The 11,356-nt window shown below is 39.4% G+C and overlaps 1 protein-coding gene across 13 annotated transcripts in view; it reads right to left on the minus strand.

Annotated features, from left to right (window-relative positions):
- LOC133617838 (uncharacterized) overlaps window positions 1-11,305 on the minus strand; it is a 48,141-nt gene extending 36,836 nt beyond the window's left edge. For 12 of the 13 annotated variants that reach the window (XR_009817074.2, XR_012050954.1, XR_012050953.1 and 9 more), the window contains exons 1-12: window positions 11,157-11,305; window positions 8,604-8,794; window positions 5,117-5,284; window positions 4,082-4,175; window positions 3,901-3,985; window positions 1,547-1,753; window positions 1,398-1,463; window positions 1,227-1,304; window positions 864-1,005; window positions 577-782; window positions 355-477; window positions 199-279 (exon numbers count right to left, since the gene is read on the minus strand). Coding sequence is in view for 8 of the 13 variants with exons in the window: in XM_061978130.2 (XP_061834114.2) it covers window positions 199-279; window positions 355-477; window positions 577-782; window positions 864-1,005; window positions 1,227-1,304; window positions 1,398-1,463; window positions 1,547-1,753; window positions 3,901-3,985; window positions 4,082-4,175; window positions 5,117-5,284; window positions 8,604-8,794; window positions 11,157-11,269 (1,554 nt within the window). In the remaining 5 variants the exon portion in view is untranslated. The remainder of the gene's footprint in view (window positions 1-198; window positions 280-354; window positions 478-576; window positions 783-863; window positions 1,006-1,226; window positions 1,305-1,397; window positions 1,464-1,546; window positions 1,754-3,900; window positions 3,986-4,081; window positions 4,176-5,116; window positions 5,285-8,603; window positions 8,795-11,156) is intronic. The other variant, XM_061978126.2, reaches the window with a different exon arrangement.
- Between the last annotated feature and the right edge of the window lie 51 nt (window positions 11,306-11,356).

Raw genomic sequence — 11,356 nt, forward strand, 5'->3', positions numbered from 1 at the left:
AAGTAGACCACAAGGAAGTGTTTTACATGAAGAAAAAAAATCATAGTATGACCCCAAGTCAAGTAGTTCTAGCCAGTAAGCTAAAAACTGTATGCTGTCAACTCATCGTCTAGCACAAGGCATTTGAAAGTGATGTTCATACAAAGCAAAGCCACTCTAGCTGCCATACAGACATACAAGAGAGCCATTGGTACTAACCATATTGTTCTCCATAGCTGCTTCTTTTTCATCCGTCACCTGCTGGATGTTTGACTCTATCCATGCAGAGCTTTTCGTCTGCTGCAAGTGTTTTTGTTACTGGTTTGGAAATATTGCGTGAAGTTAATAATTCAAGTATTAAATCAAATCTCTGACCTTCAGTTCTCCCATCAGCGACTGTTTTTCAGCTGTCACCTGCTGGAGTTTTTCATTGGCCAGTCTGAGCGCATCTTTCAGATTCAATATTTCAGCAGATGGATTAGAGCTTTTGTGGTCATGCTGAGGAAATATAGTGTTGACCAACGAGTCCAAACACAGCAGTCAAGATCCTGCAGCTTCTTTGATTTTTTTCTCTTAAATTGATCTAAAATTGATTACCTGGCTTTTTGGACTCTTCTGCTTGCCTGGACTGTGACTGGGGCTTCTTGCTCCAAAGACTTTATAGTGTTCAACTTCCTGTCGATAGTGATCCCTCTCCTCCTCCAGACTCTTGACAAAAGCATCCAGACGAGATGACGAGCACTCCAATCGGCAAATGCCATGTCTATTTCGCATGCCCTCCAAATCCAGGACTAAGACTTTTTCTGGAAGACAGCGATTTTGATCACCAATTAATTCAGGAAGAACAAGGACTGCACTAACAATCGGCAAGCAATTCAGCTTACCAAATGACATCAACTTCTCCACTTTGTCCTGCAGTCTGCTTTTCTCAGCCCCGAGGAAATCCACCATTCCCTCTAATTTCTTATTCTGTCCTCTCAGCTCTACCAACTGTTCTCCAAGATGAGATTTTATGAACTCAAACTCCTGAAACACAAATTCCCATTATTCAGAATGATAGCAACAAAAAAAGTGAGACAACTCTTGTTCCACTGGGGTCCATAAATGCTTTCCTAGACCAGCTATGACACATAGTCCCTCCAACGCGTCCTAGGCCTGCCCCAAGTCTCCTCCTGGTTGTACAAGGCAAACGCCCAGGTAATACTATATGTTATTGCACGTTCAAGACCATATCAAATCAGCCTTACACCGTGGGCGACGTTCTGATGGTCAACTTCCTTCGTTTCGTGTCCATGTCCATCTGCGGGAGCAGGAGTTTGGCCATCCTGTAAAACAGAATTATTGTGTGTTGGTTATAGAACTATTGTAATACCTCATACAACTTGGTTTCAAATGAAAAATAAAACTGTGTCCCTCACCACACTTATTTTCCCCAGTTCATCCTCCAAATCTCTAATTACTTCTTTTTGCTTTTGCACAACTTCCTGGAGGAGAAAGAAACCAATCATCACTTATGGATCTAGTTTATTTTCAGTTTGTTTTCTTCCAGGCCTTCCCGCTATCTCACATCCATATCTTGAAATTTCGTATCAGCCGTTTTCAACTTTTGCTTGTTGTCTAGTTCCATCTGCCTGGCGAGGTCAAGTATGGCCACGAACTCGCCGCACAGCTCACGGTTCTTTGAGGTAAGGTCAGCTACTTTGGTAGAGTATTTCTGCTGCGCTCCCTCTAACTTCCTCTTTAGTTGGTTGTTGGCCTCTTGCATGTCGTCAATCTAAGTAACAAACACCGCAAAAAACTTAAAAAAATATAAATGAAATAATGATAAAAAATAATCATTCAAATCAAAATCATAGAATACAATCATCATAAAAACAATTATATTAAAATTAAAATCTAAGACTGTAGATAAAGTGCCTTCTGTTTAATTAAAATGGAACTGCACTTTTTTTGGGAAATTTTGCCTATCATTCACAAGAACACATTTTTCCTTTTTCATGCATTCTAAGTCGTTAATATGGCAAGTACGAGATGGCTAACGATGTAGCTAATGGGAGTACAATATTCCGTCAATGGTAAAAAAAAATGGGTAAAATAGCGTGTATAGCGCTTTTCTACCTTCAAGGTACTCAAAGCGCTTTGACACTATTTCCACACTTTTCACCCATTCACACACACTTATGGCGGTAGCTGCCATGCACGGCCCTAACCACGACTCATCAGGAGCATGGGTGAAGTGTCTTGCTCAAGGACACAACAGACATGACTAGGTTGGTAGAAGGTGGGGATCGAACCAGGAACCCTCAGGTTGCTGGCATGGCCACTCTTCCAACTGCGCCACGCCGTCCCCAATGAAACCCTTTAATAAAACATCCAAAAACCGCCAACAATTTACACCTGGCGACATGACTATATTTAGTGGCGCATTGATCACAGAGAGCTAACAATCTTATGCAGACGTGAGATGCTGCAACGCCTCTGAGATGGTAACAGTTAATTCTAGATTTTAAATCATGCCTCCCACCTGGATAGTAGAAGGCCGTGGACAAAACCGAGAAGTTGGTAACTTTGACATTCAACTAATAATACCTGGAGATGGCAAATTTCAAAAATACGCTTGTTTGCGGCATTTTTTTTTTTTTTAACCTGGATGGGGATTATGTATAATACTTCATCTAAACCGGAAGATATACACCTCCCATCAGTCGACATCCCAGTAAGAGCAGACATTGTACAGTAAATGTTTGTTTTATTATGTTTGTAGTTTGTATATCTTTTTCAGCACTCAGCAATGCTCCTACATGATGCTTAGTGGTTCACTAAAGCTGGATCTGTTTAGCACACAGCCTCTAAAACGTGTAGCTTATCCTTGTTATATTCAGACTCAAAAAAATGTTTTTCCTAATCATCAATTGTCATTTAGTCTTTGTTGTCTCCCATGAAGTCTTTGTTGTCTCCCATGAAGTCTTTGTTGTCTCCCATGAAGTCTTTGTTGTCTCCCATGATGTCTGCCATTAGTAAGGAAAAGTGAACGTTGTGATGCGGCTGTGAAATTAGTAAATAAGCCGCCGTATGCTTACAAAGAGCAAAATAGGTAAATATTACATGTTATTATAAATGTGTCTGTTACTACATTACATACAGTACAGTTCTTTTTCCCCCACAAAAACATTCAAAACATTGTAAAACAACCCTCCAAAATAAAATAAAATAGAATACAGTGACTAAAAAAACAATATTAGTAAGCCTGGAAAAAAGAAATATAAATACACATATAAACACACAAAATATTTGTAGTATCACAAATAAAAAGCTATTACTAATAATGAAAATTGACAAGACAAACAAAAATAAAGAAAATAAAGCACATAACCAAATTGAAATTCATAAGAAAGACAAAATTACTCACACATGACCTATTTAAGAGAATTTGAGCTGCCCAAATCCAGGCTACCACCCCGGCAGCCAAATGTAAATATATAGTCAGATCATACAATTTGGTACTCCGCTACGCACAGGTGGAGAGCTGGGGTTGATGGGGTGCGGCCGGACAGGCACGAAAGGACGGAATTGCATCAGCAGGAGATGCTGCATTACTACAATACCTGAGGACGGAGGCTTTTGGATGTTTTTTACAGCGCTTTATAGGCGGAATAGAGCGACTCCCATTGGGTCCATTGTTAGCCGACTATTGCTAGTGTTTATTTACGAGTTAGAAAGCCTTTAAAAAAAAACAGTGTTCTTGTCTTACATAAGGATTGTGACTGATAGGCACGATTCCCAAACAAAGTGCAGTTCCCGCTTAAAAAAAGAAAACAGTATTTTGAGCCTGGATTTTAACATTCCCTAAACAGAGGCCTCTCTCACATCTTCTGAACTAGTGTTCTCCATGACAGTCACATGTGTGTGTCGTTTACTCACATGGTTATTTAAGAATTGTACTTGTCCGTGGGCATTTTCCAGATCCGCTTTTAATTTTGCCGCTTCTTCGTGCATTTCAAAGATCCTACAATTCAAAAGTCAATGAAGTTAAATGCTTTAGGATGTCAGGCAAACTCAACATCTGCAATCATCATGCACGTCATATTGTTTAATCTTTTACCTTTCATCTGCCTGCTTCAAAATGTCGGCTACATACGGATCATCACCAGGATGAGGCGCCGACCGAGGAGAAGGAGGGCTGATCCTTTTTTCATCTACGATATCAAAATTGTGCTTTACTGCCTTTCTTATTTTTACTGTCATTAATACAGTGGGTACGGAAAGTATTCAGACCCCTTTATATTTTTCACTTTGTTTCATTGCAGCAATTTGCTCAAATCAAAAAGTTTAATTTCTCATCCATGTACACTCAGCAGAAACAAAAACAAATGTATAATTAAAAAAAGATATATTTAAAAAGATAAAAGTGAAATATCACATGTTCGTACGTATTCAGACTCTTTGCTGTGACAGTCATATTTAACTCACATGCTGTCCATTTCTTCTGATCCTCCTTGAGATGCTACTGCTCCTTCATTGGAGTCCAGTTGTGTTTCATCAAACTGATTGGACTTGATTAGGAAAGGCACACACCTAATACCTTACAGCTCACAGTACATGTCAGAGTAAATGAGAATCATGAGGTCAAAGGAACTGCCCAAGGAGCTCAGAAAGAGAATTGTGGCAAGGTGCAGATCTGGCCAAGGTTACACAATAATTTCTGCAGCACTTAAGATTCCTAAGAGCACAGCGACCTGCCTAATCCCTAAATGGAAGAAATTTGGGACTACCACAACTCTTCCTAGACCTGGCTGTCAAAAAGCAGATGAACAACGTTGAGATTAAGAGAAATAAGATTCTCTGGTCTGATGAGACCAAGATGGAACTTCTACTCAATACACAGCAAAGGGTCTGAATACTTATGACTGTGTCTTATTTCAGTTTTTCTTTTAGAACACATTTGCAAAGATTTCTACATTTCAGTTTTTTCTGTCAAGATGGGGTGCTGAGTGTTCATTAATAAGAAATAAAATTAACTTTTTTGATTTTAGCAAATGGCTGCAATGAAACAAAGAATATACATTTAAAGGGGTCTGAATACTTTCCGTACCCACTGTAGTAAAACATATTGCAGACACTGCAATCCAAGGCCTACCTCCCGACTGCACCACTGCATTTGAATTCCTTTTCCGCAGTTGACGGACAGTCTTTGCTTTCTCTTTGCTGTCCTTCTCCAGGTAGCGGACCTGCTGCATATACTGCTTGTTCAGAGACTTCAGGGAAGACAGCTCGTCTTCCTGCTTTGTGATGAAGATTTTCATCTCTGAAACAAAACAGAGGTGGTTTCATGGTGTCTCCATGGCCTGATGATTAGGTGTGTAACGATTGATCAATATATCGATTATATTCCAAAAATCAAAAAAACTCAATGTGTTCTCGGCTTGTTGGACTTCCAGAAGATATATCGATCTAACATTGATTTAAAAGTTAATCGATTTTATCGATAATAGAAAAGCACAACAGACTATATATAAAGTTGTTGTTAGCACTTTTTAAATAATTAAAGATCGTAAACATTACTTGAAAAGATTCAAGTTGGCGCTCCCCAAAGGCAACTTTTACTTATTTTGCTCACCTTTTTGTACAGAGCTCAAATGATTTACTCTGAATTTTTTTTTTTATGATCGGGCGACCTTAATAAAAAACATTTTGGACGTTTTGATTCAGCTACACTGGAGTCCTTTTCCAAGCTAGCATGCTATGCAAACCAGAGGCTCCAACAGCTGCAGACGGGGGCAAAAGACGACAATAAGCCCGAAACCAAAGCGCGACAGACGGGGAGGAGCTGACCGTAGACTTTAGTTAGTTAGCTCTTTCAGTTACACTACTGACAACCCAGCAGGCACAATAAATTGATACAACATTGATTATACACACGTCCTTTAAAAATCACTTCGAAACAATGTTGCAAAACAGTTGTATCCGTACTTTGAGACAACATTGATATCAAATGTGAAATGCACGTTGTTGGTTGGGAAATGACCAAATTGCAATGGTCAAATCACAGTCAGAACCCAACAGTGATTAAACGTTGTCAAAGAGAATGTTGTTTCAACGTTATCGTTGGAGTTGCTCAACGTTAGGACCTTATTCAGCAAGTTTACAGTGTTGTTGCAATGTCATGTGCCTGCTGGGAAATTCATAATAATCAATCAAATGAAGAAAAAAATAAAACAATCAACTTTACTAATAATTAAAGAAAATTATCAATGAAAAAGACCAGAAAGAAGTTAAAAACTTGTATCTTCCCCCTGTTCAGTATGTCCATCCATCCATTTTCTACCGCTTGTCCCTTTCAGGGTCGCGGGGGGTGCTGGAGCCTATCCTAGCTGCACTTGGGCGGAAGGCGGGGTACACCCTGGACAAGTCGCCACCTTATTGCAGGGCCAAGACATATTCGCACACCAGGGTCAATTTAGTGTTGGCAATCAACCTATCCCCAGGTGCATGTCTTTGGAGGTAGGAGGAAGTATCTGGAAAATGGTAAATGGATCATACTTGTATAGCGCTTTTCTACCTTCAAGGTACTCAAAGCGCTTTGACACTATTTCCACATTCACACGAGCTGCCATGCAAGGCCCTAACCACGACCTATCAGGAGCAAAGGTGAAGTGTTTTGCTCAAGGACACAACGAACGTGACTAGGATGGCGGAAGCTGGGGATGAAGTTGCTGTCACGGCCGCTGTACCATCCAAATATAATGGACGGACTTTCAACCTCCGCGGCAAGACTCCGGAAGGAGGAACGGCTGCCCTCGTTAAACATACATGATGCACAGTAAGATGATTTCAAACTCCTGCTCTAAAAATGTGGAATATCTGACTCTGAAGTTAAAGGTATTTAATCTGCCCAGAGAACTGCAATGTTTTATTGTGAGTGTCGTGTACATGATGAAGGAAATGTATGACATGATCACTGGGCATGAAGATACATATCCGGACGTCACAGTAATTATCTTGGGTGATTTGTCTATTTGATCTGTCTATCTGTGTTGGCCCTGCGATGAGGTGGCGACTTGCCCAGGGTGTACCCCGCCTTCCGCCCGTGTCAGTGGCGGACCGTGCGTTTCCCACCTAGGCCTTCAGTGATGTCCGACTTCAATAGTTACCTCTCAAAATACCATAACATAATTTCTTCCGGGGTTGGCCGACATTGTCTCGCAAGATATAGTTTCTCTTTAAATATCCTTCCTGAAAATGGCCTTGCAAATATATGTGTTGTCTTGTCTAATCATCAAAGATGCAGACGAGGCGTGTTGGCTGAGTTCTTAAAGTTTACTCCACAGCGTGCTCATCAAAAACACCCAGCTGCCGGCATCCTAAACGGGGCTACTGGGCATTCTCTTCAATACTGTGGCATGCTGGATAATGGAGTTCTTATGTTACCTAGCTCATAACATCACAATCTATACCTGCTTTAGGCCAGCTGGAAGGCCTTACTGACAACAACTCGTGATCTGATTGGCTATCAAAACTGTCTATCAAATGTTTGTGTCCGTTCACTGACAGCGCACGTACGCCCGCATTTCTGATTCTGAAGGCCTCGAGCAGATTTCGCACAGCATGGCAACATAAGCGAGCTGAATTCTGATTGGATAAAAACTCTATAACCTAAAAACAACAGCTCTGGAAGGAGCATAATATGACGAAGAGAATATGAATACTTTTAGATATTTAGGGAATGTAAATTAAAACCATTACTTTTATCTTTAATCATGATCATGATTTCTGGTTATGTTAGGCCAGCAGAGAAGGCCTTGCTGGCCTTGACAGCCCACCACTGGCCCGTGTGCAGCTGAGATAGGCTCCAGCACCCCCCGCGACCTCATAAGGTAGTGGTCCCCAACCTTTTTTGCACCACGGACCAGTTTAATGTAGGCATTATTTTCAGGGACCTGCTTTCCACTTGTGCCAGATACATACAGCAAAAATAAGTGCATGAAAAATACAACTCACTACAATGCTGAATTAGTGGGAGCCCTGGACTTCTTTCTTTGCAATGAGATGCGGATGGAAATCGGCCTTTGGCTACAATCTGTCACATTTATATTTTATATGTTCATTAATGTGCATTGTATCATGTCACAAAGTTATAAAAAAATATAACAAATGGAAAATTCCTATGAGGAGTTTTATTATTTATAACAAGCTTATTGGTGTGTCCCGTGGGACAGGCGAAAGTTAAGTCGGAGAAAATGCAGTCGTTTATAAATGATTTAATGTTTCTCTGCGGCCCGGTAGAAAATGCGTCACGGACTGGTACCGGTCCCCGGACCGGTGGTTGGATACCACTGCCATAAGGGACAAGCGGTAGAAAATGGATGGATGATTTAAACCACTGTGATCTACGGAAATTTCCTTAGAAAAAATAACAGGAATATAGGAAATTTGTCAAGTATTTATTTCATAGTCACACTGGTTGATTTTTTTTGATAAAAAGTTACTGAATTGATTTAAACTCACTGAATCGTTTTCCATCTTATCGTTCTGAATAAAATGACACGGCAACCACAAAATCTGCCTCGTCAAAACGCATCGTTACACACCTACTGATGATGATGCTCAAGTCTCCTTCATCTTACCTCTGTCCAAAAGGTCCTTTTCGCTCTTCACAGTCAGAAGCTCCATCTGAAGCTCTCGGTTCTTCTTATCCAGTTGATCATGAGCGGCTCTGTATGGCTCCAGAAAAACATCGCAGTTCTGGATTTCTTTTTCAGACTTGCCTGCCAAACGCTTGGCTTTGCGCAGGCTTTCGGTGGTGTGCACCATATCGCTGCAACATAAGGAACAGTCAGCAGTGATGACAATAATGTATTTAATTATTTGAATAATGCATATTCATCAACATAGAGCAACAATGTAAATATGCCGGAGTTAGCACAATAGCTAATTTTCATCCGTTGTCCTAAGGCAGGTTAATACAGTAAACATTCAACAGGTCATGATACAAGAGAATACACTAATCATAAAACATTACACATTACAAGCAGACCATAAGCAGACCATGGACACAAAAAAAAAAGTTAAACAAACAACAAACAAAAACATGTGGATTATGTAATTGTGCGTGAATGTCTGATTAGTTTTCAACTACTGTTTCAGTGCAGTTTTACATGTTAAATGGGTGTCACAGTTTCTGACATAGGCTGGCAGCCTGTTCCATGACTGTATGCCTCTGATAGACCCCACTATTTGGCCAAATTTAGTCCTGCGCCTTTGTACGTTGCAGTCCCCTCTGGTGTTTACTTAACTGCTATTTTTTTTTAATTATTAAAATCAATCAAGGGAGGGGGAGCAAGATTATTCAGAACTCTAAAGATGAGACAAACACCCATGAATATCTGATAATTATCTAAATCCAAAATATTATATTTACTTAAAAGGCTACAATAATGATACTTTAGAGCAGGGGTGCTCATTACGTCGATCGCGAGCTACCGGTCGATCTCGGAGGGTGTGTCAGTCGATCACCAGCCAGGCATTAAAAAAATAGTCCTAAAAATGAGCGATCATAAATCTTCACTATGACGTTACTTTCGTCACTTGATTGACATTCACGGCACCCGAGGGTCTTCTGAGATGACGCTGGCTGCTGCCAGCTCATTAAAATTACCGACTGGAAGGCGAGAAACACTTTATTTTAACAGACTCTGGCGCCGTACCTGTCGTCAAAACTCCAAAGACCGACTGCACAGTTGCACAGTTGCGCTAACAAAACAAGAGTCTCAGAAAGCTGGCGTGCACAAGCTAGCAAGCTACGGAGTTTGCCGACAATGTATTTCTTGTAAAGTGTATACAAAGGAGTACGGAAGCTGGACAAATAAGATGCCAAAAACCAACCACTTTCATGTGGTATTGGACAGAAAGGAGGACTTTTTTCTCCTCCATTCGAAAATGCGGACGTTTTTAGCACCACTGTCTGATTCCAATCAATGCAAGTCATCAGAATCAGGTGATACACCAACTTATATTCTTGTCTTCATGAAAGAAAGGAATCTATATGTGTTAAACATGCCTGTATTATCTTTAAACACCTTAACTTGTTAACAATATTAACTATATGTGTTAAACATGCTTGCATTATCTTTAAACACCTTTAACTTATTAACAATATTAACTATATGTGTTAAACATGCTTGTATTATCATTAAACACCTTTAACTTGTTAACTATATTAACTATATGTGTTAAACATGCTTGTATTATCTTTAAACACCTCTAACTTATTAATAATATTAACTATATGTATTAAACATGCTTGTATTATCATTAAACACCTTTAACTTGTTAACAATATTAACTATATGTATTAAACATGCTTGCATTATCTTTAAACACCTTTAACTTGTTAACAATATTAACTATACGTATTAAACATACTTGTACTATCATTAAACACCTTTAATTTATTAACAATATTAACTATATGTATTAAACATTCTTGTATTATCATTAAACACCTTTAATTTATTAACAATATTAATTATGTGTTAAACATGATTGCATTATCATTAAACACCTTTAATTTATTAACAATATTAACTATATGTGTTAAACATGCTTGCATTATCATTAAACACCTTTAACTTATTAACAAAAACATATATTTCATAAATAAGTAAATATAAATTATATATATGAATGAGGTAGATCCCCACGACTTGATCAATTGAAAAGTAGCTCGCCTGCAGAAAAAGTGTGAGCACCCCTGCTTTATAGGCTTTTTGTGTAGAATTTTTAGTGTTCTCTTGAAGAGAGACTTTAGTGGCTTCAGGATATTCTGAGGTAGTGTTTTTAAACCACTGTGCCGCGGCGCACACTATCGTGAGATACAGTCTGCTGAAAATGTTAATTTCCCCTCTTGGATTATTAAAGTATTTCTGATTCTGGTATCCAACAACTTTTTATTGTCAATATCGAGTTTCATTTTTTTTAATGATTTCTGCTGGTGTTGTGTGTGCCTTCGGATTTGTTCAATGAAAAAAATGTGTCTTGGCACAAAAAAAGGTTGAAAAACACTGCTCTGAGGTATGGGACCAAGTTGTATAGCAGTATATGTGGCTGAATATCACGGCACACCTTTAACAACTCTGTAGTGACAATTGATGATGGAGGGAGAAAAAAAAAGTTCGTACCAGAAAAGCCTCTCAACAAGTGAGAGTGAGTCAGCTCCCAGATGGTCAGTGTAGCCTAGCATGTCCAGGCGATTCCTCAGTTGCAGCATTCTCCTCTCACTCCTGCTGTCCATTGCGCGTATCTCTCACGACTTATGCGAGGGACGATTAAGACGTCAATAAACGTCAAGAAATAAAATGCTCTAGTTACAATTCAGGCG

The sequence above is a fragment of the Nerophis lumbriciformis genome, linkage group LG18 (genome assembly GCF_033978685.3).
Source record: "Nerophis lumbriciformis linkage group LG18, RoL_Nlum_v2.1, whole genome shotgun sequence".
In the NCBI taxonomy this organism is placed as follows: Eukaryota; Metazoa; Chordata; class Actinopteri; order Syngnathiformes; family Syngnathidae; genus Nerophis; species Nerophis lumbriciformis.